The following is a 24,498-nucleotide window of genomic DNA, read 5'->3' as shown; positions in this document are numbered from 1 at the left end:
GGAACTAATGCGATTGTAATCCATCGTGGCCTTGTTGTGTGGGAGTCGACATCGCACAAACACGGTTTCTGCAGGAGAAAAGAACGTCCATTGCGCGCCAATGCCACGTCTCCGCACTCAAACCATTACCTCCTGCACGCCGCAAAGGGCATTGTTACACATATCAATGCATGCTTTCAGAGTATCTTAGTGTCATGTCTATTCTTCTTCCTGTTCTATAGTCTTACATATCTTAGCATAACCAAGGGTATCAAAATCGAAGACTCTGCGCTGTAGCCCACTTCCGCCCCGGGTCACGTGAACGCGTCAAGCCAATGTATGCAGCGGACGAGTTCAAAAACTGTCCACGCCCATCATCACGCCTTGCTACCGGTGTTGGTCATGAGCAATGCTTCATTCAGGAGCTCATTGTCCATGCCGGCTGATGGAGAGAGGAAAGGAGTGGTTCGAGGGGTTACGGACAGTGACGCGACCGGTTTGACATGGATACTTCCCAGGCTGACATTGCGGCGAACTCTCAGAGGCGTGACCGTTGGTGAGCTGTTGTCGCCCATATCAGGACACCCTATACTGAGACTCCGTTGTCGATAGAATGCAGGACGAGCGGAACGCCCACGCCTCGAGCGTCCTCTACTGGTAGATCTCTTGGCCTCACGAGCAGCTCGAGCTTCAGGTCCAAAGTTCGCACGGTCTCTCAACGTGTAAATTGCTCGAATCAGCGCAAGCTCAATCGCAACACAATTCTTGATGCGACACATTTTCGGCCAGGTAGCCCTTTGTCCAGCCATAGTGGCGTCCATCATGAAAGCCGGGGTTGGATTCATCATCATGTGAAAATATTCGCTATATTTGATCTCGGGTAGGATGTTGATGTCGCCAGTGTATTGCTGATTGAAGAGTGAAGCCCATCTGTACCAATTTTGTGGCACGCCTAAGTCGGACAGCTGTTGTGCACGATGGATGATCTCCTGCCTGACAAGAACCTTCGCCTTCTGAACAAGACTCTGACGTGGGCTCCGACTTGTTGGTTGCACCCCATCAAATTTTTCCTCGGCATCAAGCAAAACTCGAACATGGGGATTCACCTGTGATACAATGAAGAAATTGACGTTGAACATTTCTGACAATTTCCTCATAGGAATATCATGGTCGAGCGATCCATCCACAAATGTCTGCTGGGCATTTTCCATCCACAAGTTCGCAGATTTTGTCATGGGATCCTTCTCGTAAATGCTGACGGGGGAGAAGACATTTGGGACTGCACAGGAGGCACATACTGCAGACCAGAGCAATACATCTGGTGCAGTCACGTAGTTCAATAGCCGGGGTTCTGCACTGCTGGCGCTTGACACGCAGATGTTGAGGACGCGACCAGTTTTGTAATGGGCTTCTCGGAAGGTGATGTCGCCCAACCACGACTTCATAACTCTCTCCAAATTTGACATTTCGAAGAAAGCGCCGGTACGCGCAAAAGTGCGTGCTCGTTGCAAAAGCCACGTCACCGAGGTGGTTCCAGGTGGATCGAAACAAGCCAGGTCGGAATTTGGAAAATGCTCCAGGATCTCAAGCATGCGATCGTCAGTTGAACTTCCCACAATTGCTGCCACGATACTGCCAGCCGATGCTCCAGAGATGATTTCGGGTAGGAGGTCGGCTTCCCAGAGCGTTTTGACGACTCCAATATGTTTCATGCCGAGCAAAGCTCCTCCTGACAATGTCAAAGCTGATCGACCAAAGTACTTGAGCGCGTCTTCGAGTGATTGCTGGTAAAATCTGACTTCCGTGGCGGGCAGTTGATAGTGAACCGCCATGTCTATAAATTTATCGATGCTCCCCAGGACGGTGTTTGTGTAGTCGTCTATTAGGGCCTTGGTGCCAAACCACGAGTGCTTGTATAGTCGAAGCATGTTCATTCCTCCCAGATCTCTGCTCAAGCCGGTCCTTAACACATGATGTATCGCGCTCACATCTGACATGGCGACAGCTTTCTCGAGAAGGGCCATTTGAGTCTCGATGACATCCGGGTTATAACCAGGCTCGACAGACTCCTTCTCTTGCTTCCATTGTTCGTGCCCTTGTACCTGGTCCAGTGCAACGGTGCATCTTTCATATTCTTCAAGTGTAGTGGCCTCGTTCATGCGTCTCGTCAGGGTCTGAGTTGGGCTCTCTGGGGGTCTTCTACTGAACCTCGCAACACCCTCGGCCAATCTGCGAAGTTTCTTGCTTGGTGAGCATAGCTTGACGACGTCGGCGTAGATGCCGACGCAGGACCAGAACAATTGTGTGCTGGTGTAGGTCGGTACAGGAGATAAAAGGACTGTCATGGTCACCACGATACGTGTGCCATGAGAAGGAAAGCAGTCAACGGCTCGTACACCTTTGTTAGAAGGGCAGAGGAGGGTCGCTTATGGGAGTGTATCGACTGAAAGACCGGTGAAAATGGACATTCGTGTCATAAGGTGTCACCGTGTCACCGTGTCACCGTGGGCAGGGAATCTGCAAATAGGGTGGTCCGGAGGCAATGATGACAGTCTGTATGAAGACAAAAGAATAAACCTACGCCTGTGTGATTGCGGAAAAGAGAGGATTGAATACCCGGCGAGACAAGGAGCGAGATTCGACAACTGAAGCAAGAGTAACAGCGATTACCAGTTGGATCGCAATAATGATGGTCGCATGAGCACGAGCAAGTCGAAACGAACATGTCATGTTCCCGTTTGGGCGCCGGAGCCGTGGCCAGGTGGACAGTGCGGATGACGAAGGATGGAGAGTCAGTGGTCAAAGGCTGATTGATTGACGGGCAGATGGTTGATTTGGTGGTGGTGTTGATGGCCGTTTTGGTGGGGCTGCTGCTTCTACTTCTTCCCGTTCTCGTTCTCGTTTCTCGTTCATCCCTGCGGCATTGTCCAGGCCGACACACCCAGAGAACCTGAGAGAAAAGGAACCACCAGCCTCTCGATTCCGTCGATGTTTGTCTCATTGTTCTCCACGGGCCATGCATGGCTTGAAGTCTGACAGAGCGCGTGACACCCCTGTCCAGGGCCCAAATCAAGACCCTGTCCATTGATCCTTGTTCCTGCACCGTCACATGTGCGACTTCTTGAGATTCTGGGCAAATTCCGGAGAAGGCGGCTTATTTCTTCTTCGAATCATTTGTTCGTACCTCGTACCCCGAACCCTGGCGACCTTGCATCTGCAAGATCATGCGGCCGCCCGGTGAGCCGTAGCCGTCTTCGTTCAACCTCGCCTTGTTGACCGCTTGTTGGAAAGAGGCGATGGCTTGTTACTGACACCTCCAGACCAAAGTATCCAGATGGCTTTGCATGCATCGACGAGAGGCCCTGTCACTCTTTAGACTATCGTCATATCTGCGGCCGGCGATGTGTGCTTGGATCCCGGCCTGTGGTCATCTCATACTGGTGTCCCTTAGGCCACAGCCTCGTGGGCCTTCTTCACAGGTTCCCCAACATGACTGAGTATATGTGTAGCATATGTCCCCCTTCAACACACTCCACCTTCGTCCATCTCAGGCTCTAAACCTTGATCGTGTTTGTTGGACCTGTATCGTCAATACCCTCCGTTTTCGCAGCCTTCCCATGCTGCGTTATCGACCTCCTCAACCATTCCGTAAGTCCTTGTTGGAGATGAAGGGCGCCTTCAGCGTCCTGCCAAAAATGGCCCGTCTCAGCGGCGACGGTGAAAAATTGTGACCCAGGCCGAGCCGCTAACTCTTCTGTCCATCTTCGCAACTTGCGGTACGAGGTAAACAGATCCTTCGTTCCATAGATACAACAGCAAGGATGTATGACAAGTTCCTGATACTCATCCGTCACGTTCGCGTTGCCACCTGCGGTCCTTTGCACGAACTTCAGCTTGGAGAACATCGTAGTGAACCCAGCAACTGTCGACAGCAATGGCGATACCAAAACATACGCGATAGCTGGAATGGTCAAAGGCAGATCTATGGCTGGGGTCGAAGGCTGTGCACCTGGCGTAGGTGGAGGGCTCTGAATGCGATTGTCCCTCTGACTCAACTTTCGCCGAAGCTTTTCGATCCCTTCCCTTACCCTCTCCCCATCAATACTCCTTCTGGAGGTCTCTCGACTGATCTTCTTGGACGCCGCGTCCGAATCGTAACCCCCCATAGTCACATTGCGACTATGGCTCCGACTGTGACGCGATCCGGGTGACCCCATCTCATTCGGACGAGTGTTTTGATCGGGGTCATTATGACTTGGTATCGACAAGACCATATCAACAGAGTGCATGTCGAAGTATGCCTTGAGGTCTCTTCCCAAGTGCCTAGCTCGTAGATCTATCTCGCTCTCCATCGAGCCTTTCTCTGAGTGTCTAAACATACTTGCCACAACGTCGACGGACGGCAGGTGGGCTGCTATCATCGATCCATAAGAATACCCTCCAAGGATCAGAATGGGTCGTTGCGGTTTCGGGTACGTGTCTGCTACAGCCGCACCTTGACTGGTCTGCATAGGCAGGAAGTCCGAATCGATTCTCGAGGCCGCATTGTCCACACGCGACACATCGCGGACGATGGCGTTGATGTAGCACAACACAAATCCATATACTGAGACGTAGTCTCCAAGCTCAGCCTTTCCCGACCACGACGTTCGCCCTGCCGAGCCCGACGCCCCTCTTCGAACCACGTTATTTAATTTTCGCCTCCCCTGTGTAAGAGAGGCGGATTTCCAATACGTACCTGAAATTAAACGTCACCAACACAATACCGTATCTCAATAGACTGCGGCCGACCAGGCCAACTACGGGGTCGTCGTAACAGCCTCCAAGTGGCGCGTAGGGATGGGCAAATATTGCAAAGGCTCTGCCAAATAACTCGCTGTTCTGTTCACTTCGTCTCGGGTAGTAGATTCGACAGTCGAGCTCGAGGCCGTCGTGGACACTGGGTATTGCAAAAGAGCAATTGGCCTTGGGAAGAGCCATTGCCTCGCCCGTGCCTCGGAAACCGGGGTTTGGCCGTTTACGTCCGCAGATGATCGTCCGCTTGAGTTCCTGTTAACTAGTGGAATCAATGCGTTTTAGTGATAGTAAAAGCAACAGCAACAGCATCAGTCCATGATGGGGGGATTAGCAGAAAGAGTCGCTGTATGGAAGTTGAGTTGTAGGTAACGAAGATTGCCTGGTTTCAGAAAGAACAACGTCTGACATCGGTCTTCAGCACCGGCCCCCTACATATAATCACCTCGGTATCATCGTCAGACGTCGCACGTTTTCCTCTCAAAGGATGTACCGAGCATTTCATGTGAACTTTCCAGATATACCTGGGCCAAAGGTACAACAGAGCATACTCGGTCCGCAGAATAAAATCCCCATGATACCTAGAACCTTGTCTTCTAGAGTATATGCAAGACAGCCACATCCGTCGCGAACAGCAAAGGGAGGTACGGGAGTCTCACGTATGATATGATGGGAGAAGCGAAGAGCAAGGCCATCCTACCAAAATAATATGACAGAACTAACTCCTTCACTCATAAATATATAGATCATCTCGAAATATCATCGCATTATCATTTCACGAGTGGTCGTCATGATCCTTTTGCCGGCGAGCCCCTCTGACTTCGCGAAGCCTCTGCTGGTGATTAATATCGCTAGCACTTTCCATGCTCCTCTCTCGACCCCGATCACGATCCCGATCTCGTCGCCGATGACTTGTACTTCTATCTCTCTCCACAGGACTAATTTGCTCAGGGCCGATCTCGGCTGTTGAGTCTCGAGCCCTGGCTTTGCCCTTGGACGAACGACGTCTTGAAGCGGACGGTCGGCCTGCAACGTCGGTCATTTCGCTGCGACCTTGGCGCTTGGGTTGAGAAGACGACCCTCTCTTCGAATGCCTGTTGTCGCGTCGATCGTCGCTCGCATTGAGGGCACCACTACCCATGGTTGAAGCCACAGGATACTCAAACCCCTGAGTATGGTGCATATGCTGAACACGCGAGAGTTAGTATAGGTATGACGGCGGCTCGGACGAAGTGGCAATGTGCGTACCTGATGAGGACCCCATAGATCTGGTGTCGGTCCGCGCGTGGAGTCCTTCTCACTCACCACCGGTAGACCCGACATGGCAACGCGTTGCGACTCAACCTTCCTGCGGTGTCGGCGTTTCAACCAGACGAGTAACCAGGCCAGGAGAGCGAATCCGACTATGAGGATTGCGATCATGAGAATCCATCTCCAATGCGTATCAATCCAACTCTTATTTGAACCAGATGTGCCCCCACCGACGCTGCCGGTGCCTGTCGAGGTGGGTGACGGGGTCGAGGTGCTCGTGATCGTCACTACAATTGTACTTGTTGGGGTTTGCGTGGATGTCGTTGCCAGAGGGTCGATGCCCTTCCCAACTTCGGAGCAGAAGCCCTGGAACCATGTTTGGAGCTCGCTCCTATCCGATTCCGCTGTGCATTCGGCCGTACAGATAGAGTCTGGAGTGCTATAGAGTGCGGCGAGCAGGGAGCTCTGACAGAAACAGTTTTCATACGTGAGATCGTTCGTGGTCGCGACGTTCGGCGGGGTGCAGGTGCTCTGGGCCTGCAAAAGCACGGCGCAGTTGACAGCGCAGGCGGGAAACGTGCCCGAGCCAGACGTCGGTACGATGCTTTGAGTAACACTGAGGCCAAAGAAGGTTGATATGGCGAGGAGGGCGATACGTGGCGCTTCCCTCATTGCGACTGGCCGACAGGTTCAGAGGCAACCAGCTGCGCAAGGTGCAGATTTTGCTGTTGGTGGTAGTGAACGAGAGTATGTGTATATTTTATCCTAAAACGAGCGCTTTGAGATCATTGTGATGGCATACTCGTACCTAGCCCCCCGAACCAACGAGCGGAGTTGCTATAACTCGCGACGTCTGTAAGGCATCAGAAGAGAGAAAACGACACGCGCGAGTAGCATGATGGGACCGACGGGAGGGTCGCAGCGACTATCAAGCCACGTCGGAAGAGAGAGCGGGGGATTGGCTGAAAGGAGAAATCAAACTTCAACCCTGTCAAGTTGACGCGAAGGTCGCTAGATGGGATTGTTGATGGATGGCCGCAGAAGTCTTTGACAGGGGTTCACTTGGAGGTGGACGTGATCATCGTACAGTACCCGTGTAATTGGACGTGTGAGAAAATTTAGCTGCCGAAGTTGCGTAACATGACCAGGTTCGTGAGGACCGCCATTCGAGATTGTGCTTCACATAGAAAACAAGCCCATTCGAATGCTTCGTAGTTACTCAAGGCTCTTAAGGCGAGTATTGAGTAGTGGCCCTTGTCCCTGCGCTCTGTACTATACCTATACTACTGTGTACTACTGCAAGGCCACCCACATTCATATGGAGCCGTAGGGGAGGCACTACAGGCAAGGGGTAGAGGGGGCCACTCCCTACTACCGACTAGTTGCCGTCCTACAGCCATGAATGCCTACATTAATAGGAGGTACCTAGGTAGCTAACATGGGTACTGTATCACATACGACGTGTAGGCACATATATAGTTGTTCTGCAGAATACGGAGTACTTGGCTCCTTTTTACGCTGAGAATAGCTAGCGGTCAATACAGAAAGTGCCTCAGCAATACCCGACTGCTCACTACCCCCATGAACATTGCCACCGCCGATATTGAGACATCTTTCGCCGTCCGTCGCTAAACGCAATTGTAATGGAAGTGATGTCACCCGCCGGCCTTGCGAAGTGCATCAGATGCCAGATCCCATGCTCAGTTTCCCATCTCTGGCCACGTCCGGTAATACAAGCCGATATCACTGTCACATCATAGATGATTTAAGGAGATAATAAAAGGTATTACCCCTGTTGTCCGATGTCATTGGAAAGGAGAATATCACTGAAATAGTTTTCCGTTATGCCTTCCTGTGGCCAGCTGAAATTCTGCAACGTGGGGACGTCGACTAATTCATCAGCAAGTGACTCCGCAGCAGTTGTCACCTGTACTTTGGTCAGCTTTTGTAGATGGCCATGGGGGGAGCCAGATCTCATAATGACTACCACAGGAAGGGCAGTATTTACCTGGGCGGCATCCTGTAAGTTAGCATCCCATCCGGTGCTTTCCACGCCAGGGAAGCCGAGGGCATTTTGCGCCAGGGTCGGGTCGTAATGATAATCATCATGCCGCATCTTGTGAGGCATCGCCTGACCTTGGAGGTGCATTTGCGGCTCCGTCATTTGCCATTGCCCAGCTACAACAAAATTTCGATTATCGATTCTGGGCGGTGCTGCCGAGTGGGTGAATGCAGCTACATTTTGCAAGGGAGGATGCATTCCAGCCGCGTCACCACGGACTGGGAACTGGTCACCCGGACTATTGGCTGAGCATACCCGCTTTGTTGATGCTTCTATAGCCGGTATATCAAAGTCCACATTATGCGAAAGACAGCGGACAAGTTCCTAGGAAAATTAGTCTGACACTCACACTGGTGGTGGCAAGACGCGTCTCACCTGCAAAATTCCAAGGCACTGCTTCGAGCCTGTCTCGTGGCACGTCGTTGAAGCCAGTAACCGGATACCACTTTCTGCCTTGCGCCATGCCTCGATTGGGTTCTTTGGACCGTCTCGAGTTGCAATAAGGAAAATCAGACATGCCACAGAGAGAAAGATCGTATATATGGAAGTCCATGACGCCGGAGGCAATAAACCAAGTTGCAGTATGGCCTCAGATCGAGTGATCGCCGTCGAGGCAATCCTGATACACGCAAGTGCTCGCTGAGACGCCTTTTGGGCCGTCGGCAGGCCATCGGAAGATTTGGCTAGGTAATGTAGGAAAGGTCGGTAGAGCACAATCTTGCCGAAGAAAGACGTCATCTCCAACTCGAACTTGAGCCTAGAGTTACGAGTCAGCAATACCGGGGAAGGTGATTAGCAAGATATGGTGCACTGACCGTATGAAGTCGGGTGAACTATCGTCTCCTTTGGCCAGGAGCTCTGAAGTACTCTCTCCCCAAGTCCGAAATTGCGCCTCGATCTCCTCCAAGCTTCGAAGACTGATTGAAATTTTCCCACTTCTCCCAGGAACCTCGTTCGTTGCGGACGGTAATGGATACAATGCTTTGATGGCTTTTGAGATGATACGCATGATCTCCAAGTGCTTGGCAGAGCCGCCGAGGAGGACGGCCTCACGACTCGGGAGCCCTGACGTAGCTTCATGAATGGCCTCATTTAACGTCAAGTCGATGGCAGGATCGACATCGTGCAGATCAAGCAGTGCTGGCAGACCTAGAACTGCACTCAGGTACATGTCCAGCTTGATAATAGTCCAGAAGATCTTTCTTCTGGTGTCGCGGTCTCGGCGAGAGATTGTGGCGTCATGAGTTGATCTGTGATGTAGACCTAGCCTTAAGGCGGACGAACAAGCCAGGCTCAGGAAAGCATGGGCCGACGCCATTCTAGCTGTGGAAATAAGGAAGAGAGTGTAACACAGTAGAATTTGCAACGAGCGAAGGTCTCGACAAGTGGTAATATCAACCATCTTGCGCGCTGCGAGATAATGCTTCATCCTGTATATAACCATCAGCAGAGCATCCACGGACCAAGGTCGAAGCAACTCTTACGCCTGGCTGACGGCCTGTCGGCACCCATGTTTCTGGTGTTCTGACTGGCTGAACAGGTAGCCGAGGCCCATGACTAGCAAGAACAATGGTAAGAAAGCACGATCGTCACGGTTGTACTGGACAGGGTCCTTTGTATAGATGCGATCCACCATTTCATGAAAAGTCGGCTCGTGCAGAAACAGGAAAATTGGATAGGCGTACGCCAGAACAACAGATACCAGCGCCGCAGCTGTCGCACGATGAGGTAGCAAAGGGGCAATCGGCGGCGCGATGTCGAGAGATCCATCCGTAGGAAGAGGAGCATCGAAGAGCAGCGAGATCGCAGAGGGAGATGAGTTGTTCGACTTTGGCGGGGAGCCAATCTCATTGCCAAAGAACTCATGCAACCGGTGTAGAAATGCAGCTCCTGAAGGAGCGCCATAGAAGGGGGCAGCCCAGGGGTCGTCGGATTCGAGGCGACCGTAACGACTCATCATACTGTCCAGCTTCGGGCCTTTGGCCTGTTCGTCAGTGGGCGAGTCTTCCTCAGCTGGGTGATCGTCGGGAGCCAACAGGCCACCGTCGCGAGTATTGAGGACTGCGTCGAGGTCTGCATCTTCAATGGACAATTTCCCCAGTTTGACCTGTTCCAGTTTTGCGCGAACAATCCGCAGGCGATCCTCGAGAATTCTGGCCCTGAGACGTGGGTCGGTATTCCGCGAAATAGTCGAAGTATACGTGCACACTGCCAGAAGTCTGTCAACCAAGTGCGTGGGATCACGGCATCATTAAGCAATAAATATACCTACGTCTCTCGCTCTGCCGACACGGCTCACATGGAGTGAGACCGTCGCATCTATGTTAGTCGGTCAATTACCGATCGCAAAACACGGTGACACGTGGAAGCCAAGTGCTTACTTGACTTTACGAAAGCGACACTCGTCGCATGCCCTCACTGCCCGTTTACGGCGTTTGTTAGTCGGGGTCGAGTGTGCTTCGCTCTCGGTAAGCTGCACATCCTGGGACCTGTCCTCAGGATCTGGCATGATCAGTCTGGAATCTTCTCCGGAACCATGTGTGTAGCGAACTGGCAACGGGCCCTCAGGTGAAGGGGAACGAAATTTTGCATAGAGAGTCCTAGGTTTGTGAGGAGTGAGGGTGATCTACGGATGAAGATGGCCGAGCATCCGAAGGACGAGAGAATTTGTAGCCCGTACACGACTCGTCAACAATGTACCGGTGGTGACGTATCGCTAATCTACTATCTCCATTTAAACGGGCACTAATCAAACTGGAGGCGGATTCCAGTACGCCAGGTGGAAGAGGTGCCTGGACCTACCTAACTAGAACATACAGTTATGTACTCCGTACTCCTCGCAATACCGTATCATTCGCCCCCCACAAGACTTAACCCTCCCTAGCGCCGCCTAAAATTAGACTGTCGACAAGTCAGTGGTCAGTGGTCAGTGGTCAGTGGTCAGTGATCGCTACCTGGATTCATCACCAAGACACCCACCGTAGAGCTGTATCCGTCAACCTGTGAAGCTCGTCCTCAATCCCATCAAGCAGTCAAGATATGTCGCCAAGTCGTATCACTGCTCTCAACAATACCGCCATCTCTGTCGTGAACCCACCACTATGACAGGTCAGCGCAGCGGAATGCCATCGCAGACTCGGCTGGTACGGAGTCTATTCCATGATCTCTCCGGTACCTGGCATCTCAGCCGCAAGCTACAGAGTGGACATCCATCAGAGCCGTCGGGTCGGTGCGAAGGGAAAGCCACCTTCACCCAGACGCAGCCATCTCCGGTCCTGGACGCAGACGGAAAGCTGCAACTTGCCGATGCAGAGCTTCTGTACCATGAAGAAGGCGAGTTCGAGATGGACCTCCCCAGCGTAGGTCAAAACGCGAATGTGCCAAAGTTCCCGTTCTCGCGCAAGTATATCTGGCGTCTGAAAGAATCCGACGACGAGGTGACGATGAGTATCTGGTTCACCAAACCAGGGACCAACCTCGTCGACTACCTATTCCACACGGTTGATATTGTACGTGAGGACGACGAAGGCGATGACCCCAAAAGCCCCGTTGTCCTCGAAGGCTCAGGAGGCCATCTCTGTGTCGACGACTACTACAGCAGTTTCTATACCTTTACTCTGTCATCAGAGGGTACAGCCACCAGTCTTTCGTCTTGGACCATGACACATGAGGTCTGCGGTCCCAAGAAGGACCAGGTGATCAAGACCGCCTTCACCAGACCGTTACAGAGAGCATGAGCTATTTCGCTCCCGGAGTTGCTATTAACATGATACACTTATTTGAGTCTCTCTGCCGGAGAAGGCCTTCACTCCGGGTTCGCTGAATATCACTCAGGTGCTATCAATCCCATCAGCATCGCTAAGACTAGATCTCCGACGGCGAACTCGCACACCCATTGGCTGTAAGCGGGATGAACCCTCTTTATGCTTCATTATAAAATGTTGTCGATAACCTATCTCAACAACACACCCTACTCTGTTCTCCAGGCAGAGACATTATCTGGATTACAGCGCACATTAATATATTTTAAGAAAAAATTCCACAGCTCACACGGATATATGCAAGATGGCCAGCGGAGACGTTGAACTACCGACTCCATTCGCGGCGATTCCCCGCCGGTCTCTCCTCCTCGGCCCATCGCCCATCCATATACTCGGGCGTCTCTCGACTGCTCTCGGCGACAAAGTCACCATATATGCGAAACGTGAGGACCTCAACTCCTCGCTCGCTTTTGGCGGGAATAAAACTCGCAAGCTCGAGTACCTCGTAGCCGACGCACTCGACCAGGGATGTGACACCCTCGTGTCAATAGGTGGGATCCAATCGAACCACACCCGGCAAGTCGCTGCCGTCGCCGCGCATCTTGGGCTCAAAGCTGCCCTGGTCCAGGAGAATTGGGTACCGCACAACGACCCAGGATACGACAAAGTCGGCAACATCCAGCTGTCCCGGCTCATGGGCGCAGATGTCAATCTCGACCCGTCGACTTTTGGCATCGAACACAAACAGACGTTGCAAAACCTCACGCAGAAGGTGATCAGCGAGGGTGGTAAGCCGTACTATATCCCCGCTGGTGCATCCGACCATCCACTGGGCGGTCTAGGTTTTGCGCGCTGGGCGTTCGAAGTACGCGACCAAGAGACGCAATTGGGCACCTTCTTCGACACGGTCATCGTGTGCGCCGTTACGGGCTCGACCTTTGCCGGCATGATCGCCGGATTCAGACTGCTCGAGAAGCTCGGGTTGTCCCCACCGCGAAAGGTCATCGGCATCGACGCCAGCGCAAAACCGCAACAGACGTTTGATCAGGTCCTCCGCATCACGAAGCAGACGGCCGCCAAGATCGGACTCAACGAGGACGACATATCGGAGAAGGACGTCATCCTCGACACGCGCTACCACGCCGGATGCTATGGCATTGCCGACGAAGCCACACTCGAGGCTATGAGGTTTGCAGCACGCACCGAGGCCTTTATCACCGACCCTGTCTACGAGGGCAAGAGCTTAGCTGGGATGATGGATCTCATCAAGCGCGGGGAGATCCCCGAAGGGAGTCGAGTGCTTTATGCGCATTTGGGTGGACAGATGGCACTGAGTGCATACTCGGAGATACAATAGCAGTAGGACCAGTAGCAGTATCATCATTCATTCGTTGTGCCTTGTCCGGCTACCCTGCTCTATCTGTGCTCCATTACCATTGTGCCATGTCGAAATCGATGGTATCCTGATCGGCCAGAGACGTGGGCATGATGAAATAGTTATCCGGATCGAGGAATCGATCGTACAGTTGCGTCGTGAGCAGGGTGTCTTGCTGCGCCGCGTTCCGAAGGTTGTGAATCGCCGGGCCCATTTCGACTGCGTTCTGCAAAGCGAAGTGGTCCTGGGTGTCGGGCGTATGATCCAGCATCTGTTGCAGGTCTGATCTCACGGCCTCGCTGGATGACATGGTCAGGTCTTGCTTATCGACGAGACTGCTACGATTCTTCTTGAGCCCAGCAAGGAGAAACTCAAAGATCCGCATGCCCCAGAACGCGGGTTCCCAACAATCACGCACCTCGTTGAGGACTATCTGGCAATTGTCCAGTGCGGCTTGGCCGAGTTGTGCGATCAACGACGAAGACCTGCGAATAAGCCGGAAGAAGACGATCCCCGCGACGAAGAACGCAGGGAACACTTCTTGTGGAAGAGAATGGACCATGGACCTGGTCATGAGGCTGAGCGATGTCGAAGCAATAGTCTGCGCTGCCGACTCTGCGATTTCAGACGTCGGCGACTCCATGTTGGCCAGTCCAGCTGAAGATGCCGCCCCAGCGTCGCCGCGAGGCAGGTAGATGAGAATAAGGTGATGGTGGTACAAGATCTTGAGACACTCGGAAAAGATGGAGCTCGACCCACCATGATCTGACCAGGTGATCACTGCAGGCAATTCATTGCGCCACTGGCCCAGGAGATCTCGGAGCACCTGCGGTGTCGTGGAGTCAAGGCCCACATTGAAGCGCGTGTTGACGATACGTCTCAAGATAAGCGAGAGTTTCGCCACCTGGATCTGATAATGCACGTAAAGTCGAGAAGTGTCGTCAGAGTCGGAAGAATTGGTTGTCGTGCCGTCTTCGGGACCAAAATCATCAAACGTCAGCATGGGTCCATCAGAGTGGCTCATGTTCACTCGGAAAGGCCGACCGAGAAGGGTGCCGCAGTATGCGTCTCGTACGGCGATCATCCACCAGAGCCTTCGCAGCAGACCTTTGTCCTGGTGGACGTTGGAGTATCCTGCTGTACGGTGGATCCCCAGTGACTCAGCTATAGTTACAGCCACTCCGACCCACGAGCAGGGATTCCAGTAGCCCTTCAAGTCGGGGCCCCAATAGGTCAGCATCACTATGGATTGTAAAAGAACGACGCTGTTTGTTTCGTAGCCAACGTCGTACAGCACTTTCGCTTTGTCGTAGAAGAAACGGCGCGCCGCTTGCCTAGACTTGAACCCGGCTTTTTTCAATATAGATGCATCGCTGTAGGTCGCTCCGATGAGACACGCCGATTGTAACAGAATCCAAGGGAGGCTTCGCGAACGGTGCTGCCGCATGAACTCAGATCTGTCGACTATGGAGCATAGCGGGTAGAATTTGTCCATAAAAACTTGAATCAAGGCGTCGAGGTACTCGTTCGTAGGTGGTGTCAAGGCTCCTTTGGATTGCAGATAGGTCAGATCCGCAGCTGTCAGATGCGACGGATGACCAGATCGACTCGACGTAACAAGCTGGCTGGTCTCGACTGCGTCGGAGGACTGAAGGCTGGACTTGTCCCTCTTGTCAGGCTGAAGTTCCTTCAAAGCAAAGGTGAGAGGGGACGAGTCCCCAAGTAAGACCAGTCCGTATTTGCCAACCAGCCCATCGGCGTCTCGACCTCCTTGCCGCAAGAAGTTTTCAAAGCCAAGAGCCAGGGTATTGCTCCTCGCGGAAGCTGGTGGTACCGTCGTCGGTAGATGCGTTGTGGATGAGCCTCCAATAGTGCTAGCCTCTGGAGATGTACTGTCGACTGGGGTGGCCGCTGTTGAGGATGCTTGTGGTGTCCGGGATCGCGCCTTGGCCGAGCGCCAGCGATCATAAGTGCCTCGACGCGAAGAGATGAAAGCGCAGCCGTGGACGCCGTCAACTTTGCATCGAGTACATGGTAATCCAGTCTGTGCCGCGTCGCATTTCACCTTTCTCTGGTTGCAGCGTTGGCATGCCTTGAATGCTCTGACTCTTTGTCTAGGCTTGTCCATCGAGGCTTCAGAAGCCATGTTGATTCGTGATTCAGCCTCAGATTTGTGTCACCATGCGGTACATCTACGGCTGTATAACACTCGAAAGGGGCCCGAACGGCTTCAACAGATCTCTTATGCTTTAAGAAGGGCCATCTGCATTGTTTGCGGCGTCAAGGGACAGCATTGGATTTTGTCGGTCTTAGCCGACAAAAAACTCTGTCGGTTATATCCTACGCTTCACGTGACACGATGTTGAGCGAATCCTCCCGACCTGAAGCTTCGACTGGGAGACTGGAAGCTGAGTTGATAGCTAAACGGGCTCATCTTGTTGAAAGCGCTATCGATGCTATGTTTGTTCTGACGATAAAGGTGCACTACCCAGAACGCCCACCATCCGGATCAAGGCAGCGTCTAAATGCCACATGCTCAGTGATGGAATAACCGTGTCGACTGCTCGATAAAGCTAATGCCCAGGTTGTCTGCCGTATCTAACACTGCAGAATCATTTTGGCTTCCGAGAGGTGCCGCAACATATTTGACACCAGATCTCGCTGCTCTGTAGACGTTGTCTACGAAAGGGAACTATCGCTTGTTAGCATTGAACCAGATGCAACGGGAGTATAGCGAGCTTACAAAGGCGTCGCTGGAGACGGCGACTTCGCCCAGCTTGTCGAGCCATTGTCTTCGCTCTTCTGGAGTGAATGGCTTAGGCACAGCTCCTTCTGCGAAGTTGCGCTCGTAGTCTTTCGTCTCGAATTCACTCTGCGGTGGAACTTGACCTGAACACAGCATGTCGATCGCGTTGGACTTCTCTGGCCGTTTCACGCCTTTGGCCCACTGTATCGACAAAGTCCGCTCATGGAAGCGCATCCACCAATTATCTGCCTTGTCTCCGGCCAATCGCGTACAGTGAATTCGACTCTGCTGGCCAGCACCAAGCCCAATGACTTGACCATTTAAAGCATAGCAAACCGAGTTTGATTGTGTGTATTTGACAGCAATGGTGGCAACTGTGAGATCTCGGAGGGCAGAGTCTGATAGTTTGGGGCCATTCTTCGGGCGGATGACAGATCTAAATGTCTCGTTAGGGGAGATTTTGACGTCATTGCGTCCCTGTGTAAGCTGGACGCCATACACAGTCCGTATTTCCTGAGCCGGAGGCTCATAGGTGTCGTCCATCTGAAGGACGAGATACTTGCCCCCCTTCTTCTTCTTGAGGATTTCTAGGGCAGCAGGCTCATACTCCGGCGCGATCACGCCGTCGGAAACTTCTCGAGAAATGATCTTCGCCGTCGGGACATCACACTTATCGGAAAGAGCTATGACATCGCCAAAGCTAGACATTCGGTCTGCACCTCGGGCACGAGCATATGCTTGGGCGAGTCCTGAAGACTCGATACCCTCGATGTCGTCTACCATGTAGACTCTGCGTTCCTTCTCATTGAGAGGGACACCGATAGCAGCTCCGGCTGGAGACACATGTTTGAAACTCGCAGCTGCGGGGAAGCCCAGGGCCTGTTTGAGCTCTTTCACAAGGGGCCAGGCATTCAGGCAGTCTAGAAGGTTGATGTAGCCGGGAGATCCCCCTAACACTTTGAAAGGCAGATGTCCGTTGCGTACGAACGCAGCCGCAGGTTTCTGGTGGGGGTTGGCACCATAGCGAAGCGACAACTGTTGAACGCCATTAGAAGCGTACTGCTTGCGGAAAAAGTCGGAGATAGCGGTATCGTAATCGGCCGTGTGCTCAAAAGCCTTGAGGGCATACTGCTGACGGGTTTCTGTCGTGATGTCTCCCGTGTCGAGTTCTTGCAAGAAGTTGGGGTAGTCTGCCGGATCGCTGAGTATCGTCACTCGGGTGTGGTTCTTGGCTGCAGCTCTGATTAGGGTCACGCCCCCGATGTCGATCTCCTCGACCGCCTCGGGGATGGTGACGTTGATTTTAGTAACAGTGTCCTTGAATGGATAGAGATTGCAGACGACGAAGTCGACCTTGTTAATGTTTTGGTCTGCGAGGTCCTTTTCGTCGGAAGCAAGGTCTCGAGCCAAGATACCTGCATGGACAGCAGGGTGAAGGGTCTTGACTCGACCTGAAAGCATCTCAGGTGCATTGGTGATCGCAGATACGTCCCTGTACAGTCATCAGTGATCTGAACCAGAACAGTAGCATTAGTAGAGGCCTTACTCGACAGGGAACCCTGCTTCTCGAATCAACTTGGCTGTGCCGCCGGAAGCCAAAAGGCGAACATCGTTCTTGATGAGGCCTTTTGCCAGGTCAAGGAGACCTGTTTTGTCATAGACAGATAAGATAGCTAAGGCCGTTAGTCTGGCTTGCTGGACAGACATGCTAGAGGCTGGCAAGTATGGCATACCAATTTTCTGAGAGGCCATCTTTGTGGCTAACGGGATTGGAACACACAAGGAGCCGGCACCTGGCAAAGGAAGCTTGTCGCGGTAAGGAAAGACGGATGGATTGATGGCAAAGTGCTCACGGTGCCTCCACACAAAGATAGCAGGTGTTCGGGGATTGTACAAAGTACTAGGATGTCGTACCCCAGAGTGTTACGTTGAGATCTCGAAATTTCTTCAATTCCCATCTACGTGATGCTCATGGTGGGGGAGGCAACGCTGAAAAATTCCCACTTAGCGATCTGCTGGGCGGCAGTTTGTCCGAAGCGAGACTATGCTATATCGGGGCTAGTGCGGGACATGAGGCCGCGGACTCTCTGGTTTCAGCCTCGTCGGCCAGTGCAAGGTACGATGCAGGGCACGTAAATAAAGTGCATTGGGGTTATCCGTGGTTCTCCAGATGCTCTGGGTAAATTCGGGTTCTGCAGAGCCAGATATTGGCGCTGTCGTCTGAGGCAGCCATGCTCCCCTGCTTGGAGCTGTACAAAGCACACTTCCGGGAATCGAGTCGTGGAGCGGATGAATTGGTTTTGTAGGCTGTGGCTCCCCGTTTGTGAGAGTGACAGAGATACAACAAGTAGATAGTAACGATGGAGCGGTGTTACAGACTGCCCAGATACACCCACCATCTTAGGCTTATCCTTCGCTCACTACCGATGCACTGACTCTCACGGATGCTGACCTTTGTGGGTGACACTACACACCTTGTGTTTTGGTTGGAGTCGGACCGCGCCTAGCTTCACTTGCGGTTCAAGTTACCTGTTGCTTTGGCTTCACAACGACTTGATTTTTCTTTTCCACCCTTCATATTCATCTCTCTTCCTTGCGTGACCTTCACATTCATCAAGTCTCTCTTGCTCTATTGTCGCGGTTAGAATAAAACTCTGAATAGCCTCCACACGTGACTCATGTCTGCCTGGTCCAGACATGGGTTTTCTATCAACCACACCGTCGAGCCTCTGCACTTGATCTGTCTATCTCTGCTCCTCCGCAGAGCTGTTCCTCCCAAGACGTATTCGTTAGGTTTGCCATCGACCACTTCAACGTCATACAAGATTCTTCTCTCGACAACATCATGACGTCTCCCAGAAAAACTCGCAGGCCAGTCCAGCCTAGACCTAAACAGCCAGCAAGCGTCAAGCCTCAGCATCCCCAGACCATAAACCCTATTCGACAGTATGTCCCGTCTCGCCGACAACAATCAGCAACCAATGCAACGCCTCAGGCTCAAACTAGCACGCAACCAACGCCAGCTGTCAAGCCCATCAAGCCTTTTCCATTCTTCAAACTTCCCGGCGAGATCAGGAACAGGATCTATGACCTTGTCGTCCCCGATACTCAAGTTTCGGTCACATCAAACCATCCTCAGAAGGAGTACAACCTTCTCAAAGCACAAAATCGGACTGCTAAACAGGTGAAATGTCCCCGCCATCGGTTATCTGGAAGGTTTCAAGGAGAAGCTGCGCCAGTAGTAATGCTTCTCACATGTCGGCAGATGTATGAAGAGCTCGCTCCAATCATCTACTCGAGAACTACCTTCTCCTTTGACAGCTTCGTCATCATCAACAAACTCCTCAATCGAGTTAAGAATACACTCGTCGCAAACATCGAAAGACTGGAAGTGACCCATAAAGGATACAGTGAGCCCGCATTGATGGCAGACCGAGAGTGGAAACTCCGCCATGATGCACGGTGGGCGGCGACCTTGGGACGTATCAAGGCCGAGATGGAAGGACTGCGAAGGCTCAAGCTCGACTTGACCATCTATGACTGGCCATGCTCACTTACCATTACCGAAAAGTGGGCTCATCCTCTTCTCCATCTCGCTGGTAACGGCCTCGAACGCGTGGACATATCTCTGGAGCATGATAGATTCCACCAGATGAAATGTGCCACGGTAGCGAGAGAGCTGGAGAGCAAAATGATGACGCCAAAGGGTAGAAAGATGAAGATCCGTGAAGACAAACGGCGAGCAGAAGAGAAACAAAAGGCCAAGAAGATCTTGACAATCAAGCTGCCGCTGAATGATAAAACCACAAGTGCCAATCTGCCGCTCAAGAAAGTGGTCAAAACGACTGGTCTGGATGGATATGCTCAAGCTCAGCTTCCCGTCGCAACTTGCAGCAGCAACCCGTATGAGTTACCGGTATGGTAGGTCTCAGTTGACACCAAGCATTGTCTTCAGTGGCGGTCAGGAATTGGACATCCCTCCGGAGATCAGGTAATCAATCATTGATATGGTTCAGTAGCAACAATCAGGACGCTGGCGGAATGTACTTAGAGTCCTGCAGAATACAAAGGCTGGACACACACAGGGGGAGAGAGAGAGAGAGAGCTACGCTCAACTCAGGTGTAGCCATTGCTCACACCACAGATACCTCATGAATCCAAAATAGAACATAACACTTCATTGTACGCATACCAAGGACTTGATCGCTACAAACAAGTGAAAGTGGCCAAAAATAGAGATCACCAACCGGGAGATGCCCAGGCACGCAGACCGGGGTAGGATTGTGTGTGATAGCCAACGGCGTGCCTAAAGTGGCTCCGGAGAGCGAGTTGCCGCCCGGCGACGACGCGACTGGCATTGCAATATGGTTGCTGATCAGCCGAGACCCTTCTCTTGTACGCGTGCATCTGACTTGCGCATCCGGTGCAGACGGCGGAAAACTAGCAGCAAGCCATCACGAGAGACGTCCAGTGAGCACAGCGAGAGCGAGGCGAGCCCTGTAGCGATGCCGGGCCCGTCAATATTGATTCGTTGTCCTCGGGCGCTTCGATAGCAAGCCTCATCCAATCATTCGCCTCGCACCCACTTCATCACCCGCGGCACTTCCAATCCTCATGCATCTTCGCTCTGCTTCATCCTCTACCAACCGCCCGTTAATCATGCAGCTCGACAGCTCAAGCGCCCATCGATTCCCCATCTCGGCAGAGTGTGGGAGGGTGTGGCCTTCAGTATACCAAAGACAGAATGGCATTACTACCATGGCTTCTCCTCTACAGACATCGACCTCTCTTCCACCTTCTCTTCCTCCTCTCCATCTCTGCCCCTCAGCCCGTGCCTCGATATCTTTCTCACAGCTCGCGCAGGCTTCGCAGAGCGGTTTTTCGTTGCTTCCTTGATAATCTCTCCTGTGCACAGCCTCTAGGCCTCGAGACCGGTACGGCCCTGCAGTGGTGTTGAATGCCTGATTGCGCAGAGCCTCGACCGATACACCGACCGCAAAGCGCCTATTGGCACCAAACTTGTTTTACTCCGTGGCAGACCACAGAGTCAGAGCACCAAACCACCATCGCTCGGGCGAATTACACTCAACCGTGGTCTCGACCATTTACGAGCGGCCAATAGCTCAGTCACATTTCCCCAAGCGCCTCTGGTCAGCACACCCTGCCTGGGAGGTTACCTATTACTCGGCCTGCGTCCCATTCACCCATCTACTCCCTTCTCATCACTGTCTATACAAGTCATCCCGAGCTGGTCCTCGACGACATAGCAAAAGACGACAAAAAGTATATACCTCCACGGTGGTCGACTTCGCATATATCTCGAGCTACGTGTCGACCGTCTCACGTCAGCATTTGCCGCTACTTCCCCAGCCAAGTCCGTATATCGGGATACCCTTGTACTACCATTCACCGCAACGAGGAAAGCCTTAAACGAGAGCGATGTCACCATCCCACTTCGAACCAGTATCGCCCATCGATATTACGGCCAACACTAAATCTTTTCGACCCGCTGCCATCGAAGACTTGGACGAAAAGTCTGAAGTCAAGGCGACGACTCGATCCCTCCGAACGAACTCGACTGCATCATCTACGAGGTCGACTAGGAACCAGGCTCGAAAGCCTCGCTTTGCAGAAGCGACGTCCGTCTTCTCGCCAGCCTCTGGGCCTGGTGAATACCTTTCGCCTTTCGCAGACCCCAAGATGGAAACCAGCAAGCCTTCAGATGTTGGCTTCGGCTACATCTCAGACAATCAGCCCGTCGAGCAATTTGTCACCGTTCGAAGTGACCCCAATGGCGCTGCAGGGGCGCCTCTCAAGTCTGCCTTGAAGACGCCTGGTACGTCGAACAGACTCTTGAATCCGCTGAGCCCTACATTCCGCGAAGAGCAACTGCTCGAGAAGGAAGAAATGAAGACCGATGAACAACAGGCCAAAGATCTGGTATGTCGCACGCATGATTGTAAACACCTTGACAGAACCTGGACTAACCATCTGCACAGAAAGTCAAAACCCGTGTTCGCATGGCAAAAATGGTCCTTCGAGGCGTCAACTTCTCCTGCTCACTGATCGTCCTCGCGATGCTCAGTACCGTACTGACCATTTTCCACGCCACCAAGTCCATCCCCCCACGGAACAACTTGACGGCATGGGCACCCAAGCAGCAGATCTGGCCGCAGATTGTCGTCCTCAGCATCGCCTGCGTATCTCTCTTGTTCTCGATCATTGTCATATTGGCGTACTGCCGCGGGGGCCACCGGCGAGCGGAGAAGGTCGCTGTCTACTATACCATGTTCGCGGTGGGTTGGTTTCTGTTCAGCATCGTCATGTGGGTGGTAGGCGCAGGCATCCTGCATGGAAGCAAGGCCAACGGCGGCGGCACCGACCTCTGGGGCTGGAGCTGCAAAGATAACAAACGTCGAGATCTGTTCCAGGACGACGTCCACTACGCGCTTGTCTGCCGGTTGCAAGACTGGTCGCTCATCTGCTGCATCATCGAGGTCGTGGTCGAGGTCATCGTCATCGCCATCTACGGCATCGTCTTCTACCGATTCTGGTCGAAGAACAGGCTCAGGAAGTCCATGGACGCTCGCGACCGGGCCCGCACCGACTTGTACCTCGCTCAGCTGCGTACGCAGTCGGCACCAAACACACCAGGCTTCGCCAGCATTCAGACCCCGAGAACTCCGGGCTTCCCCTCACAGTACCATGCTCCGGCGACTCTCAACTCTCCGCGAAGTATAGACGGCCAGGGACGTTCGCTGTCCCCGGTGCAGTTTGCAAATGTGTCACCGCAGTCGAACACGACAACGTCGCCGTTCAGACTGCAGGCGCCCCCTATCCGCGTACACAGCGCCACGCCCAAGTTGTCCTCGACCGAGACTTTCCAAAGACAAGCCCTGACGTCGTCACCACCCCCGCAGCCTCCCATGTCGCCGCCACCGGAGGAACGAGTGCACGAGCACGTCGGCGCCGCGCCGGGAGAACAGACGTACGACGCCGTACCTATTCCTGGGGCTTATGTCCCGCCGTCCCAGCAACAGCAACATGGAGGACAGTCTCCACCCGGCCAAGCTTATTGATCCTTCTGCTGCTATTTGTCAGTGAGGGGACAAGCCTACTTGTAGGATGTCCGAATATAGGACGGGGATTTGGGGCTTTTCTTTTTCTTTGGAGTACGGAGCCAGCCTTGCAGGGAAGAGGGGGCGCGGGCGTGGGAGACGGAACCAAAGTGCAAGCCCGAGTACTCCATCCAAGAGTTACCTATGACAAGGAACAGGGATTCATCCGGACTTGGACTTGGACGTGGTGTCCCTCGCCGGCGGATATCGTTGACCAGTTTATCTGATCCAGGGCCGCCGGTATGCCTCGCGAAAGCCGGCTTTTTTTCTTCCTCTTTTCTTTACTCTCTTTTTCCTTTTTTCCCCCGGTTCATATCGATATCTATACCTAACTATCTCACATCAACATAAACATCAACGTCGACACCCACGTCAACACCAACACGCCGAATCACGCAAGAAACATCAACTATACCTTTCTACCGAAAGAAGCATTAGGTGCAGAAAGAAGATTGCAATTAGCAGTGGCATCAGGAGCGGCGACAGCACCAGGAACTAGCGTTGGCAATTGTGTCACTATCTACCCTACCGAATCGAAGTGAGGAACTGAGGCTAGTTAGAGCCATGACTGTATGTATCTATGTGCACATAGCATGGTTGGAATTTAATTCTCTCGATGAAACCTCGTCCAAGTCATCGGACCTTTGTAGCTCGCCAAAGTTGAAGCCCTTTATCGATGTGCAACTAACCCCCGAGGACACAACAGCATTCGAGGATAGTAAGTACGTAGGTAAGTGTCCCAACGACATGCTCATGACCATGATCATGATTACGTTGCTGCTGGACGGGAGTAGTCTGCCATGTACGTACAGAGAGAGTTTACTCCGCCGCACCACACCGCTCACCGCTCAGCACTTAACTTCCTTGGTTACAGTGTCCTGTCCTGAACCACCACGGCGCCTTACTGTGCCACGCAAAAAGCTCCAGGGCCAAGAGGGGGGGATTGTTTTCAAAAAGGCCAGTTCCCTTAGGGGCGCCCTGCAGCTGTGATAGGGGAGGTTGGGCAGGTAAGTAGACACCTGGAATTCCTAATTAACTAGTTAAGTTAGTGTTCCTCGCCGTTTCATAAATTCCTAATAACGATGGCCCCAGTCCCAAGACTCACCCCACTCACTCACTCACTCCGCCGGGGATGCTCAGGCCTTGTCAGACTGAGGGGAGTGACCGCGCACTCAGTTTGTACTCTCTTGCGCTCATTAGCCTGTTCAATATGTTTGATCAAAAATTTTATTTTTTTTCTTTCCATATTTTCCAATATGGTTCAGAGTGAATCTGAATTACTTCCTTGCCGACGACAAGATTATATCTACCTAGGTAGGGACATAGCACGACCCTGTTGTAAGTTTTTAAACTACTTGTTTGTCCATGTCAAATTTCAAGTGACGATAAGAGACGAAAGGATTGGCAGATTT

At 52.6% G+C, this 24,498-nt stretch overlaps 10 protein-coding genes across 10 annotated transcripts; 4 read left to right on the top strand and 6 right to left on the bottom strand.

Moving 5' to 3' along the window:
* Window positions 1-356: 356 nt before the first annotated feature.
* Window positions 357-2,324, bottom strand: PV08_09622 (uncharacterized protein; the record flags this gene model as incomplete). Its single annotated transcript, XM_016383938.1, has 1 exon — window positions 357-2,324. The coding sequence occupies one exon, from the start codon at window positions 2,322-2,324 to the stop codon at window positions 357-359; it is 1,968 nt and encodes a 655-aa protein (XP_016232561.1).
* Window positions 2,325-3,533: 1,209 nt separating this feature from the next.
* Window positions 3,534-4,959, bottom strand: PV08_09621 (uncharacterized protein; the record flags this gene model as incomplete). Its single annotated transcript, XM_016383937.1, has 2 exons — window positions 3,534-4,653; window positions 4,718-4,959. 2 exons carry the CDS (start codon window positions 4,957-4,959, stop codon window positions 3,534-3,536), a joined length of 1,362 nt encoding a protein of 453 aa, XP_016232560.1.
* A 589-nt stretch (window positions 4,960-5,548) lies between these two features.
* Window positions 5,549-6,696, bottom strand: PV08_09620 (uncharacterized protein; the record flags this gene model as incomplete). Its single annotated transcript, XM_016383936.1, has 2 exons — window positions 5,549-5,959; window positions 6,022-6,696. 2 exons carry the CDS (start codon window positions 6,694-6,696, stop codon window positions 5,549-5,551), a joined length of 1,086 nt encoding a protein of 361 aa, XP_016232559.1.
* Window positions 6,697-7,810: 1,114 nt separating this feature from the next.
* Window positions 7,811-10,595, bottom strand: PV08_09619 (uncharacterized protein; the record flags this gene model as incomplete). The annotated part of the gene is made up of 6 exons (XM_016383935.1): window positions 7,811-8,410; window positions 8,462-8,843; window positions 8,902-9,516; window positions 9,571-10,294; window positions 10,359-10,405; window positions 10,468-10,595. 6 exons carry the CDS (start codon window positions 10,593-10,595, stop codon window positions 7,811-7,813), a joined length of 2,496 nt encoding a protein of 831 aa, XP_016232558.1.
* Window positions 10,596-11,187: 592 nt separating this feature from the next.
* PV08_09618 (uncharacterized protein) lies at window positions 11,188-11,823 on the top strand (the record flags this gene model as incomplete). The annotated part of the gene is made up of 1 exon (XM_016383934.1): window positions 11,188-11,823. The coding sequence occupies one exon, from the start codon at window positions 11,188-11,190 to the stop codon at window positions 11,821-11,823; it is 636 nt and encodes a 211-aa protein (XP_016232557.1).
* Window positions 11,824-12,151: 328 nt separating this feature from the next.
* On the top strand, window positions 12,152-13,204 carry PV08_09617 (1-aminocyclopropane-1-carboxylate deaminase; the record flags this gene model as incomplete). The annotated part of the gene is made up of 1 exon (XM_016383933.1): window positions 12,152-13,204. One exon carries the CDS (start codon window positions 12,152-12,154, stop codon window positions 13,202-13,204), a length of 1,053 nt encoding a protein of 350 aa, XP_016232556.1.
* A 73-nt stretch (window positions 13,205-13,277) lies between these two features.
* PV08_09616 (uncharacterized protein) lies at window positions 13,278-15,368 on the bottom strand (the record flags this gene model as incomplete). Its single annotated transcript, XM_016383932.1, has 1 exon — window positions 13,278-15,368. The coding sequence occupies one exon, from the start codon at window positions 15,366-15,368 to the stop codon at window positions 13,278-13,280; it is 2,091 nt and encodes a 696-aa protein (XP_016232555.1).
* Window positions 15,369-15,758: 390 nt separating this feature from the next.
* On the bottom strand, window positions 15,759-17,720 carry PV08_09615 (phosphoribosylaminoimidazolecarboxamide formyltransferase/IMP cyclohydrolase; the record flags this gene model as incomplete). Its single annotated transcript, XM_016383931.1, has 3 exons — window positions 15,759-15,914; window positions 15,966-17,460; window positions 17,515-17,720. The coding sequence occupies 3 exons, from the start codon at window positions 17,718-17,720 to the stop codon at window positions 15,759-15,761; spliced, it is 1,857 nt and encodes a 618-aa protein (XP_016232554.1).
* A 1,093-nt stretch (window positions 17,721-18,813) lies between these two features.
* PV08_09614 (uncharacterized protein) lies at window positions 18,814-19,893 on the top strand (the record flags this gene model as incomplete). The annotated part of the gene is made up of 1 exon (XM_016383930.1): window positions 18,814-19,893. One exon carries the CDS (start codon window positions 18,814-18,816, stop codon window positions 19,891-19,893), a length of 1,080 nt encoding a protein of 359 aa, XP_016232553.1.
* A 1,514-nt stretch (window positions 19,894-21,407) lies between these two features.
* On the top strand, window positions 21,408-23,047 carry PV08_09613 (uncharacterized protein; the record flags this gene model as incomplete). The annotated part of the gene is made up of 2 exons (XM_016383929.1): window positions 21,408-21,908; window positions 21,968-23,047. 2 exons carry the CDS (start codon window positions 21,408-21,410, stop codon window positions 23,045-23,047), a joined length of 1,581 nt encoding a protein of 526 aa, XP_016232552.1.
* Window positions 23,048-24,498: the final 1,451 nt, after the last annotated feature.

This window comes from Exophiala spinifera (genome assembly GCF_000836115.1).
Source record: "Exophiala spinifera strain CBS 89968 unplaced genomic scaffold supercont1.7, whole genome shotgun sequence".
Lineage (NCBI taxonomy): Eukaryota > Fungi > Ascomycota > Eurotiomycetes > Chaetothyriales > Herpotrichiellaceae > Exophiala > Exophiala spinifera.
Note: the sequence above shows the minus strand (reverse complement) of the source record. Positions and strands in the feature narration are given on the sequence as shown.